Below are 13,754 nucleotides of genomic sequence, written 5' to 3'. Positions count from 1 at the left end.
CAGAAGTTTTAAATTTTGATGAGATCCTATTTGTCGGGTTTGTTCATCATGGCTCTAAAAGTTCTTTGCCTATCCCAAGGTCACAAAGATTTATTCCTGTTTTCTCTAGAAGTTTTACAGTATTAACTTTGTCATTTAGGACCTAAATGATTCATTTCAATTTAATTTTTGTGTCTGGTATGAGATTCATTTTTTGTGTATGGATGAATAGTGTTCCAGCACTGTTTGTTGAACTTTCTTCATTGAATTTCCTTGCTATCTTTGTCAAAAATCAGTTGACCATTTATGTGTGGGTCTATTTCTGGACTATATATTCTGTTCCATTGATGTGATTGTCCTTTTGTCAATGCCACACTATTTCGACTAATATACTGTTATGGTAAGTTTTGAAATCAGTCTGATTGCACCAGCTAGGACCTCTAGTGTGGTAATGAATAGCAGTGAAGAGAATGGCCATTCTTGCCCTGTTCCCATTCTTAAGCAGAAAGCATTCATTCTTTCACTATTACATGTGATGTTAGCTGAGGGTTTTTCACAGATACTCTTTATCAGGTTAAGGAGGTTCACGTCTATTCTTATTTTCTGAGAGTCATTAAAATAAATGATTTTTAACTTTGTCAAATGTCTTTTCTTCACCTATTGATATCATGTGGTTTTTCAACTTTAGTCTGTTGATATAGTCAGTTACATTGATTGACTTATGAGTGTTGAACCAACCTTGCATTCCTAGAGTAAACCATCGTTAATCATAGTGTGTTATTTCTCTTACATATTGTTGGATTTGATTTACTAATATTTTGTTAGGATTTTTTGCACTTATGTTCATGAGGGATATTGGTCTGTACTTTTCTTATAATGTCTTTGGTTTTGGTATCAGCATAATGTTGGCCTCATAAAGTGAGTTCAGAAGTGTTCCCTTCCTCTCTACTTTCTGGAAGAGTTTGTGTAGAAGTGGTATTAATTCCTTCTGAAGTGTTTGGTAGAATTTGCCAATAAAGTCATCTGGGTTTGAATTTTCCTTGTGTGAAGGTTTCTAACTACAAATTTAATTTCTCTAATATTCTTAAGGATATTAAGGTTATCTGTTTCTTCTTGAGTGAGCTTTAGAAATTGTCTTTCAGTGAATTCGTCCATTTCATCCAAGTTACCAGATTTATTGGCATGAATTGTTCATAATATTCTCTTTTTAATGTCTATAGGATCTGAATTTATGGCCCCCTTTTCAATTGCACTATTAGTAATTTGTGTCTTCTCTTTTTTTCCCCTTGATTAATCTACCTGGAAGTTATCAATTTTATTGATGTTTTCAAGAGCTAGTTTTGGTTTCATGATTTTTTTCCTTTACTTTTTTTCTATTTAATTACTTATCTGTTTCACCATTCCAGTACTGATTTTGCTCTCATCTTTATTAATTCCTTTCTTCTACTTCCTTTTGGTATAATTTGCTCTCTTTTTTTCTTAAGGTAGCAGATTAGATCATTGATTTGGAATGTTTCTTTTTTTCTAATATAAGCATATGATGCTGTAAATTTCCCTCCAAATATTGCTTTAACTGCATCCAGCAATTTTTTATATACTGCGTTTTCATTTATTTAAATGTTTTCTGGTTATTTGGAGGAGTTTTCCTCTTTGACCCTTGGTTACTTAGAAGTATGTTATTACATTTGCAAATACACAGGGATTGTTCACATATCTTTCTGTTACTGATACCCAATTTAGTTTAGTTCTGGTCATAGAATACACTTTGTATAATTTCAATTATTCTAAATTGGTTGAGGATTGGTTTCAGCCTCAGAATATATTCTATCTTGGTCAATGTCCCATGAGCTCTTGAAAAGAATGTATATTTTGCTACTGTTGGGATGGAGTGTTCTGTAAATATCAATTAGACCAGTTTGGTTGATGGTGTTGTTCAGCTCCTCTATATCCTTACTGATTTTTTTGTTTACTGGATCTACCAATTACTGAGAAAAGAGTTTTGAAGTCTCCAGTCATAACTCTGTTGTTTTCTCATTCATGTATTTTAAAACTCTGTTAGATGCAGTCACATTTAGATTGTTATATCTTCCTGATTAATTAATTCCTTAATTATTATGTAATGTCCCTCTTTTTTAAAAATTTATTTATATTTTATTTATTTATTTTTGGCTGCTTTGGGTCTTCATTGCTGCGCACGGGCTTTCTCTAGTTTCTGCGAGCGGGGCTACTATTTGTTGCAGTGCACATGCTTCTCATTGTGGTGGCTTCTTTTGTTGCAGAGCGCGGGCTCTAGGCATGTGGGCTTCAGTAGTTGTGGCACGTGGGCTCAGTAGTTGTGCCTCACAGGTGGGCTCTAGAGCACAGGCTCAGTAGTCGTGGTGCACGGGCTTAGTTGCTCCGTGGCATGTGGGATCTTCCCAGATCAGGGATCAAACCCATGTCCCCTGCAATGGCAGGCGGATTCTTAACCACTGCGCCACCAGGGAAATCCCTGTAATGTCCCTCTTTATCCTTGGTAATATTACTTGTTCTGATATTAATATAGTCATGTATTTACATGCATATCTTTTTCTATATTTTTACTTTTAACCTATGTGTTTGTATTTGAAATAGGTTTCTTGTAGATAGTATATAGGAAAATCTTGCTTTTATATCCATTCTACCAATCTCTAAACTTCTAATCAGGATATATCAATCATTTAAACTTAATGTAATTATTCATATGGTTGACTTTATATTATTTTATTATTTTTAAAAATTTATTTATTTGGCTGTGCAGCAGGATTGTGGGATCTTAGTTCCCTGACTAGGGAATGAACCTGGGCCCCCTGCACTGGAAGCACAGAGTCTGAACCACTGGACCTCCAGGGAATTCCCCAGTATGTAGTCCTTTATTTTTAAAAAAATTTTTTAATTTAATTTAATTTTTTTATACATCAAGTTCTTATTAGTCATCAGTTTTATACACATCAGTGTATACATGTTAATCCCAATTGCCCAATTCATCACACCACCACTCCCCCCCCACGCGGCTTTCCCCCCTTGGTGTCCATATGTTTGTTCTCTACATCTGTGTCTCAACTTCTGCCCACAAACCAATTCATCTGTACCATTTTTCTAGGTTCCACATACATGCGTTAATGTACGATATTTGTTTTTCTCTTTCTGACAAACTTCACTCTGTATGACAGTCTCTAGATCCATCCACGTCTCAACAAATGACCCAGTTTCGTTCCTTTTTATGGCTGAGTAATATTCCATTTTATATATGTACCACATCTTCTTTATCCATTCGTCTGTCAATGGGCATTTAGGTTGCTTCCATGACCTGGCTATTGTAAATAGTGCGGCAATGAACACTGGGGTGCATGTGTCTTTTTGAATTATGCTTTTCTCTGGATATATGCCCAGTAGTGGGATGCTGGATCATATGGTAATTCTATTTTTAATTTTTTAAGGAACCTCCATACTGTTTTCCATAGTGGCTGTATCAATTTACATTCCCACCAACAGTGCAAGAGGGTTCCCTTTTCTCCACACCCTCTCCAGCATTTGTTGTTTGTAGATTTTCTAATGATGCCCATTCTAACTGGTGTGAAGTGATACCTCATTGTAGTTTTGATTTGCATTTCTCTAATAATTAGTGACGTTGAGCAGCTTTTCATGTGCTTCTTGGCCATCTGTATGTCTTCTTTGGAGAAATGTCTATTTAGGTCTTCTGCCCATTTTTGGATTGGGTTGTTTGTTTTTTTAATATTGAGCTGCATGAGCTGTTTATATATTTTGGAGATTAATCCTTTGTCCGTTGATTCATTTGCAAATACTTTCTCCCATTCTGAGGGTTGTCATCTTGTTTATGGTTTCCTTTGCTGTGCAAAAGCTTTGAGGTTTCATTAGGTCTCATTTGTTTATTTTTGTTTTTATTTCCATTACTCTAGGAGGTGGATCAAAAAAGATCTTGCTGTGGTTTATGTCAAAGAGCATTCTTCCTGTGTTTTCCTCTAAGAGTTTTATAATGTCCGGTCTTGCATTTAGGTCTCTAATCCATTTTGAGTTTATTTTTGTGTGTGGTGTTAGGGAGTGTTCTAATTTCATTCTTTTACATGTATCTATCCAGTTTTCCCAGCACCACTTATTGAAGAGATTGTCTTTTCTCCATTGTATATCCTTGCCTCCTTTGTCATAGATTAGTTGACCATAGGTGCGTGGGTTTGTCTCTGGGCTTTCTGTCTTGTTCCATTGATCTATGTTTCTGTTTTTGTGCCAGTACCATATTGTCTTGCTTACTGTAGCTTTGTAGTATAGTCTGAAGTCAGGGAGTCTGATTCCTCCAGCTCCATTTTTTCCCCTCAAACTGCTTTGGCTATTTGGGGTCTTTTGTGTCTCCATACAAATTTTAAGATTTTTTGTTTTAGTTCTGTAAAAAATGCCATTGGTAATTTGATAGGGATTGCATTGAATCTGTAGATTGCTTTGGGTAGTATAGTCATTTTCACAATACTGATTCTTCCAATCCAAGAACATGGTATATCTCTCCATCTGTTGGTATCATCTTTAATTTCTTTCATCAGTGTCTTATAGTTTTCTGCATACAGGTCTTTTGTCTCCCTAGGTAGGTTTATTCCTACGTATTTTATTATTTTTGTTGCAGTGGTAAATGGGAGTGTTTCCTTAATTTCTCTTTCAGATTTTTCATCATTAGTGTATAGGAATGCAAGAGATTTCTGTGCATTAATTTTGTATCCTGCAACTTTACCAAATTCATTGATCAGCTCTAGTAGTTTTCTGGTGGCATCTTTGGGATTCTCTATGTATAGTATCATGTCATCTGCAAACAGTGACAGTTTTACTTCTTCTCTTCCAATTTGTATTCTTTTATTCCTTTTTCTTCTCTGATTGCCATGGCTAGGACTTCCAAAACTATGTTGAATAATAGTGGTGAGAGTAGACATCCTTGTCTTCTTCCTAATCTTAGAGGAAATGCTTTCAGTGTTTCACCATTGAGAAGTATGTTTGCTGTGGCTTTGTTGTATATGGCCTTTATTATGTTGAGTTAGTTTCTCTTTATGCCCACTTTCTGGAGAGTTTTTATCATAAATGGGTGTTGAATTTTGTCAAAAGCTTTTTCTGCATCTATTGAGATGATCATATGGTTTTTCTTCTTCAATTTGTTAATATGGTGTATCACATTGATTGATTTTTGAAGAAAATGGTGTATATTGAAGAATCCTTGCATCCCTGGGGTAAATTCCACTTGATCATGGTGTATGATACTTTTAATGTGTTGTTGGATTCTATTTGCTAGTATTTTGTTGAGGATTTTTGCATCTATATTCATCAGTGATATTGGTCTGTAATTTTTTTTTTTGTAGTATCTTTGTCTGGTTTTGGTATCAGGGTGATGGTGGCTTCATAGAATGAGTTTGGGTGTGTTCCTTCATCTGCAGTGTTTTGGAAGAGTTTGAGAAGGATGGGTGTTAGTTCTTCTCTAAATGTTTGATAGAATTCACCTGTGAAGCCATCCGGTCCTGGACTTTTGTTTGTTGGAAGATTTTTAATCACAGTTTCAATTTCATTACTTGTGATTGGTCTGTTCATATTTTCTATTTCTTCCTGGTTCGGTCTTGGAAGGTTATGCCTTTCTAAGAATTTGTCCATTTCTTCCAGGTTGTCCATTTTATTGGCATAGAGTTGCTTGTAGTAGTCTCGTAGGATGCTTTGTATTTCTGCGGTGTCTGTTGTAACTTCTCCTTTTTCATTTCTAATTTTATTGATTTGAGTCCTCTCCCTCTTTTTCTTGATGAGTGTGGCTAATGGTTTATCAATTTTGTTTATCTTCTCAAAGAACCAGCTTTTAGTTTTATTGATCTTTGCTATAGTTTTCTTTGTTTCTATTTCATTTATTTCTGCTCTGATCTTTATGATTTCTTTCCTTCTGCTAACTTTGGGTTTTGTTTGTTCTTCTTTCTCTAGTTCCTTTAGGTGTAAGTTTAGATTGTTTATTTGAGGTGTTTCTTGTTTCTTGAGGTAGGCTTGTATAGCTATAAACTTCCCTTTTAGAACTGCTTTGGCTGCATCCCATAGGTTTTGGATCGTCGTGTTTTCATTGTCATTTGTCTCTAGGTATTTTTTGATTTCCTCTTTGATTTCTTCAGTGATCTCTTGGTTATTTAGTAACGTATTATTTAGCCTCCATGTGTTTGTGTTTTTTACGTTTTTTTCCCTGTAATTCATTTCTAATCTCATAGCATTGTGATCAGAAAAGATGCTTGATGTGATTTCAGTTTTCTTAAATTTACTGAGACTTGATTTGTGATCCAAGATGTGATCTATCCTGGAGAATGTTCCATGCGCACTTGAGAAGAAAGTGTAATCTGCTGTTTTTGGATGGAATGTTCTATAAATATCAATTAAATCTATCTGGTCTGTTGTGTCATTTAAAGCTTCTGTTTCCTTATTTATATTTATTTTCATTTTGGAAGATCTGTGCATTGGTGTAAGTGAGGTGTTAAAGTCTCCCACTATTATTGTGTTACTGTCGATTTCCTCTTTTGGAGCTGTTAGCAGTTGCCTTATGTATTGAGGTGCTCCTATGTTGGGTGCCTATATATTTATAGTTGTTATATCTTTTTCTTGGATTGATCCCTTGATCATTATGTAGTGTCTTTCTTTGTCTCTTGTAACATTGTTTATTTTAAAGTCTATTTTATCTGATATGAGTATTGCTACTCCAGCTTTCTTTTGATTTCCATTTGCATGCAATATTTTTTTCCATCCCCTCACTTTCAGTCTGTATGTGTCCCTAGGTCTGAAGTGGGTCTCTTGTAGACAGCATATATATGGGTATTGGTTTTGAATTCAACACATTCAGCAAGCCTGTGTCTTTTGGTTGGAGCATTTAATCCATTCAGGTTTCAGGTAATTATTGGTATGTATGTTCCTATGACCATTTTCTTAATTGTTTTGGGTTTGTTTATGTAGGTCATTTTCTCCTCTTGTGTTTCCCACTTAGAGAAGTTCCTTTAGCATTTGTTGCAGAGCTGGTTTGGTGGTGCTGCATTCTCTTAGCTTTTGCTTGTCTGTAAAGCTTTTGATTTCTCCATCGAATCTGAATGAGATCCTTGACAGGTAGAGTAATCTTGGTTGTAGTTTCTTCCCTTTCATCACTTTAAGTATATCATGCCACTCCCTTCTGGCTTGTAGAGTTTCTGCTGAGAAATCAGCTGTTAACCTTATGGGAGTTCCCTTGTATGTTATTTGTCATTTTTCCCTTGCTGCTTTCAATAATTTTTCTTTGTCTTTAATTTTTGCCAATTTGATTACTGTATGTCTCGACCTGATTCTCCTTGGGTTTATCCTGTATGGGACTCGCTGTGCTTCCTGGACTTGGGTAGCTATTTCCTTTCCCATGTTAGGGAAATTTTCAACTATAATCTCTTCAAATATTTTCTCGGGTCCTTTCTCTCTTCTCCTTCTGGGACCCCTATAATGCGAATGTTGTTGCGTTTAATGTTGTCCCAGAGGTCTCTTAGGCTGTCTTCATTTCTTTTCATTCTTTTCTCTTTATTCTGTTCTGCAGCAGTGAATTCCACCATTCTGTCTTCCAGGTCACTTATCCGTTCTTCTGCCTCAGTTATTCTGCTATTGATTCCTTCTAGTGTATTTTTCATTTCAGTTATTGTATTGTTCATCTCTGTTTGTTTGTTCTTTAATTCTTCTAGATCTTTGTTAAACATTTCTTGCATCTTCTAGATCTTTGCCTCCATTCTTTTTCTGAGGTCCTGGATCATCTTCACTATCATCATTCTGAGTTCTTTTTCTGGAAGGTTTCCTATCTCCACTTCATTTAGTTGTTTTTCTGGGGTTTTATCTTGTTCCTTCATCTGGTACATAGCCCTCTGCCTTTTCATCTTGTCTATCTTTCTGTGAATATGGTTTTTGTTCCACAGGCTGCAGGATTGTAGTTCTTCTTGCTTCTGCTGGTATGGTTGACTTTAAATCTATCATTTTGCTAGATGTTTTCTGTTTGCCTTTTCTGTTCTTTTTGTTTCTGTTTTCTCTTTTATCCTACTTTTTTTTTTACTTCTACCTAGTTTTTTATTGAGTTTCTATTTTGTTTTACCTGTACTACTACTGGCTTATTAGTTACGCCTCTTAAAAAATTTTAGTGTCTGTCATAAGTTTTACAACATATCTCTTTATTGCATTCCTCTTTGAAATAATATTATATTACTGTATGTATAGTGTAAGAACCTTCCAATAGTATACTTCCAGCTCCTTTCACTCATTCTTTGTGCTGTTGTGGTTGTACATTTTACTTTTACATATATTGTACACCCCACATTTTTGGTGATGTCTAGATCTTGATTGTGGTGATGATTACATAGTATATATGTGCTTTCAAAACTCAATAAACACTACACATAAGTATTTTATTTTATGTAAATTATACGTAAATGAAGATTTTAATATAAATATAAACATATATTTTAATATAAATATATGTGTATATATACATATATGTGTGTGTATGTCTTTCTGTCTATAGAGAGAGTGAGAATATAGACCTAGTATAGGACTTTCCTAGATTATTTACTATTTAATTAATTTACTGTTTAATTAATAGTATTAATTAAATGCCATTGGTGCTAGTGGTGACAATTTGAAGAGTTAATGTTTAGTAGAGCCAAGTACATAATGCATACTTAGGTTATTTACCATTTAAACTTTGCCATCTTTTGAGTATTATATTTATAATCAAGAGCACCTGCAAATGAGCTATTTTGTCTCCTTTTTTAAATGGACAAATGAGGAAATTGCTAAAACTGTATGCTGTTCTTCCTTTATGTTTCTAAACCAGAGAAAGAGCAAGATTGTCTAGAATTCTGTGAAGTCCAATATAGTATCCACCTGCCCTATTTAATTTAAATTAAAATTTCAGTTCCTTAGTCATGCCACATTTCTAGTGCTCAGTAGCCACATGTGGCTAGTGGCTACCATGTTGGACTGCACAGATATAAAATATTTCTATAATCACAGAAAGTTCTTTTTTAAAATATTTATTTATTTGGATGCACTGGGTCTTAGTTGCCACATGCAGGATCTTCATCGCCACGTGCAGGATCTTCGTTGCATCATGCAGGATCTTTAGTTGCCGCGTGAGAACTCTTAGTTGAGGCATGTGGAATCTAGTTCCCTGACCAGGGATTGAACCCAGCCTCCTTGCATTGGGAGTGCGGAGTCTTAGCCACTGGATCACCAGGGAAGAAAGTTCTATCGGATAGCACTGTTGAAGGAAAAATTAGCAAGTTGTCCATGGCTTGCCTTTCTCCTTCCTGTAATGAAAGGCTAAATCTACTTTTCGTGGCTGCTTGGATGTCCTTCTCTGAATTTATCTTCATTCTCTTTACCATTAGTCCAAAGAAAATATGAGTGATTAATCTAGAAAAATGCCTGTTACTGATCAATGAAAATCCTTAGCCAAGGTCCTCATGGATTTCTTTGGTACCTAAATTTATTAGTTACTTTTCTTTTTTCTCTCACTTGACCTGTCTGTTATTGCATATGACATTTTTGAATATGCCATTCTTTTTGGCTTTTTCCTCTTTTTGTTTGTATGACACTGTGACTTTGCCTTTTCTACTTCTATCTCTCTGGTCCCTTTTTCTTAGCCTTTTTAGGTTCTTGTTCCTCTGCACATCTCTTAAATGACAGCCTTCCATAGCAGTCCATCCTTAACCTTATTTTTAACTCCCTGGACACCAGATACCACATATATGCTGAAGACTAACAAATCTATAAGCAGTTCAGATTTCTAACCTAAGTTCCTAATGAATATAACTACGTGGCTGCCCTAAGAGCATCCCAACCTCCATATGTCCAGAACGATTTCACTCCCTTCCTCTCTTGCGAACCTGCCTCTACCCCACCTAAGTGTGGGCCATTACTATCCACCACACTTCTAGCTAGAAATCTGGGGCCTCTCTCATAATTCAAACCAGTTAATCAGTTCCTGTTGATTCTACTTCCTAATTACCTCTGATACTGATTTTTTGTTTTTTCTCAAGGCCCTGTTTTCAGATCTTCCATATCTTCAGTTCTTACAACTCATTTATCTTTCTCCTTCTAGTTTATTTTCCCTGCTACTGAGGAGTGATCTTCTTAAAATGCAGAGCTGATCATTTTATTCTGCTATTTAAAATCCCTCCAAGGTCTCACATTACTTTGGCAAAAATGCAAACATCTTAGCATATCCAGTAGTCTCTTCTGGGTCTGCCTCTTCTCACCTCTCCCATCCCCATCTTTCAGTCCTCAGCTTAGAGCCTTTGTTCATTCATGTCCAGCCACTTAACTGCCTGGGGTTCTCAGAACCAGCCATGTGCTTCTCTCTCACCGCTGTGCCTTTTGAATTTTCCGTTCCCTCTACTTGGGGCTGATACCTCTTCCCATCCCCCACCACCGCCCACACACACCCTTTGCTTCCTTGCCTGGCCGATTGCATCTTGTCCTTCAGGACTCCATCAGGCCTCCTCCCATTTGGGAAACATTCCCTGATATTGTCCCTCCCCGGGCTAGTCTTTGTGCCTTCCTGACTTCCCTAATGTTCTCATAGTATTCCATGCTTTTCTCTACCATAGCAGTTATTTCCCTGTATTGTAATAGCACAGAAAGTATTCAATAGCAATTTATGAAATACTCAAACAAGTGTAAACTCTGAAAATATATTTGAATTCACAGACTAATGCATCATTATAGTAACCTTCCACTGTGTTCTTATAGGTGAAGATGCTGGAAGCAGATCTGGTTTCAAAAATGCTACGAGCTGTTCTACAGTCTCATAAGAGCGGAATAGCATTACCCCGGCTCCAAGGAGAGTACAGATCCTTAACTGGAGACTGGATCCCCTTCAAGCAATTTGGTTATCCTACGCTAGAAGCCTATCTGAGAAGTGTGCCAGCAGTTGTCAGGATAGAGACTAGTAGATCTGGAGAGGTAAGAAGGTAATTGTGTGTTTCAGAAGAGTCAAACCAATTCTTAATTGCCTGTCTCGTACTTCCAATCTCATAATTAGGGTAGAAGTCAAAGTGAAAAGCACTAGCCAAGATTGGTAGTGATAGAACAGCATCCACAGCACAGCCAAGATTCTCATGTCTTTTGTTTTACCCTCAAATTCTTTCTGTTGTAAAAATAAGGTTTTAACCATATTAAATTAAAAATTTTCAAGTTAAACTTTACCCAGTCTCACTGTCCAAACTAAATGTACTGGAGACCTTAACTGCCTAAATGTCATACCCACTCATTATAGACCTGCTACAGCTGTTTTTGCCTAGGTCACTAATGACTTCCTGATTACGGAATCTAGTAGACACTTTAAAATTCTCATCATTTGACCTGACTCCTATCTATTCCTACTGTCTGGGTCCTAGTTCAGCCTCTAATTGATTGATCATCACTTTTGGTTATTACACAGTCCTCCCTACTGTTATCCCTGTCTTTAGTCCCTAGCCTGTTCCTCACCTTCACACTTTAGTAACAGTGATCATGTTATTCTACAATTTTAAATCCTTTAGTTTCTCTTGAAGAATATTTTATATATAACATGGGCGATTAGGTGGTAGCAAGTGAATTTTTTACTGCATATACTCTGTGACCCAAAAGTTTCACTTCTTGGTTTCTGCCTAATGTACAGTATGAAAGATATGGACAAACCACCATCCAAGACAGAAAGGCACCCATCCCCACAATCAGTACCTTTTTCAGGGTACATTTCTATATATGTAAATATGTAGAACAAGTCTGGAGTATTTCTCACCAAAAATTATAATAGTTGTCCTCTTGGGAGGGGGGTGGGTAGGGAGGCAGTGGATAGAGGAGAAAAGGAGCCCAGGATTGGGAGAGTGGTCAGAGGTTCACGTAATCTGTAACAAATTTTATATAATGAGAAGGTATAAACTAATTAAATATTATATTAATAATAAAACTTTCTTCAGTGACCGTGGTTCTCCCAGACAGATTTAAGCCCTCCTTTCTGTCTGCTTGGCCCCTTGTAATACATCCAGTATTACACATGACATAATGTTTTCTGTTTAGTCTCTTTGTCTCTCTTTCCTTCATAAGTTTCTTGAGGATAAGGGATTTTTTTTTTTACCCCTAACAGTAGGTGTTTAATAAATATGTGTTGAATGTATAAATGATCAGATATCTGAATGAATTAATTAATAATTTAGTAATGCTTCATATACTTACTATGCTATAATTCACTCAACTCTTTATTCTCCTATTTTGGATATTTTTAATGTTTCCAGGTTTTGACTATTAAAATAACCCCTAATGTACATATTTGGGTATGTAACTTTTTCTTCTTTTGAAATATATTCTTACATTTTCAGGAATGGAAATACTGGGCCAAAGAATAGGAACATGTTTTGGCTTGTGGTGTAAAGCCTCACTGCTTTCCTGTTCTAGATTTCAACTTAGAATCAAAGACTTTAACACTAGATGTTTCTCTAGAGATAGTCTAATATCAACAGTCTACATTCTTTTTTCAAATCCTTTTTCAAATATCCTATATATCACCATTTTTTTTTTAAAGATAAAAAACTGAACTACTGTATTTTAAGTAGGTGCCAGAGGGTCCAGGCCTCTGCTTACCCTGTCTTGCCCTCACAGCCCTGAGGCACCTCCATGAAATTCTGTGGCTCCATTGAACAGTTTGAAAACCCCAGATCTAAGCTCTTCCCTGTTTTACAGCTGATAATACTAAGATTTTAGAAGTAAACTGGTTTGCCCCAAGTCACCCAGCTAATCCATTGCAGTGCAAGACTAGGATTTAGTGGTCTTTGGGAGACCACTAAATACAAATAGCAGTTACAAGTGTGTGCTTTGAATTCAGAGAGATAGCCTAGCTGTGTGGCTTGAGAAGTTTGCTTAACTTTCCTGAGCCTCTGTTTTCCCATGCGTAAAATGGGAATAAAATATATCTCACAAATTATATGAGATAATATATGCAAATCACAGGTTTCGTTTGGTTCATTTGTTAATCCTACAGTACCTAGCACATTTTAGATGCTTAATAAATACCTGTTTAAGGAATAAGTGAAAGTTTCAATTTGAGGAGAGATTATTCAGTGTGCCGGACTATGCTTGATTTCTCTTGCAGAAAATATAATTTAGCTCTAACATTATCGAAGAGAGAGAGACATGAATATTTGCATACAGCTTGATTTGGGACATATAAACACACAAAGATGCACTTTGAAAAATCAGCCTTTAGGTACCAGTGAATCTGAGAAATGTTTCTCCTCTTGCCTTGCCTCTCATAATTAGATTACCTGCTATGCCGTGGCCTGCACAGAAACTGCAAGAATTGCTCAGCTTGTGGCTCGTCAGAGGAGTTCTAAAAGGAAAACTGGTCGGCAAGTTAATTGTCAGATGAGAGTAAAGAAAACCATGCCATTTTTTCTAGAAGGTAAGATCTTTTCACATGCTAAAATTTTAAAGCCTGTCTATGAGTCTACTGTCAGATGGAAATATTGCTTGTATTCATGATAAACACCTTTATTTGTTAATATTCATATGTCAAGGGAGAAGTCCTGAAGCTAGTATTTCCATTTGAAATTAAGTGAACATGATAAGCATGACTTATTAAGTAAAGTAATTATACAGTGTGAAATAACTCAGCATAGATTTTAATTAAACTTATTATGGCAAAGTGTGGTTTTACTCTTTATTTTGGGGGAAAGGCTCATCTAGAATGTTGGATGAACCAAGAACCT

The 13,754-nt window shown here is 36.0% G+C and overlaps 1 protein-coding gene across 2 annotated transcripts in view; it reads left to right on the top strand.

The window, feature by feature from the left end:
- Positions 1 to 13,754, top strand: part of TDRD7 (tudor domain containing 7) — an 89,827-nt gene that overhangs the window by 11,400 nt on the left and 64,673 nt on the right. Inside the window, exons 2-4 of one of the 2 annotated variants that reach the window (XM_032635306.1) lie at positions 2,759 to 2,858; positions 10,759 to 10,971; positions 13,306 to 13,447. In XM_032635306.1, coding sequence (XP_032491197.1) covers positions 10,765 to 10,971; positions 13,306 to 13,447 — 349 coding nt within the window. In that variant the 5' untranslated portion in view covers positions 2,759 to 2,858; positions 10,759 to 10,764. The remainder of the gene's footprint in view (positions 1 to 2,758; positions 2,859 to 10,758; positions 10,972 to 13,305; positions 13,448 to 13,754) is intronic. The other variant, XM_032635307.1, reaches the window with a different exon arrangement.

Source organism: Phocoena sinus, chromosome 6 (assembly GCF_008692025.1).
Source record: "Phocoena sinus isolate mPhoSin1 chromosome 6, mPhoSin1.pri, whole genome shotgun sequence".
In the NCBI taxonomy this organism is placed as follows: Eukaryota; Metazoa; Chordata; class Mammalia; order Artiodactyla; family Phocoenidae; genus Phocoena; species Phocoena sinus.
This window is presented reverse-complemented; position numbering and strand designations above follow the sequence as displayed.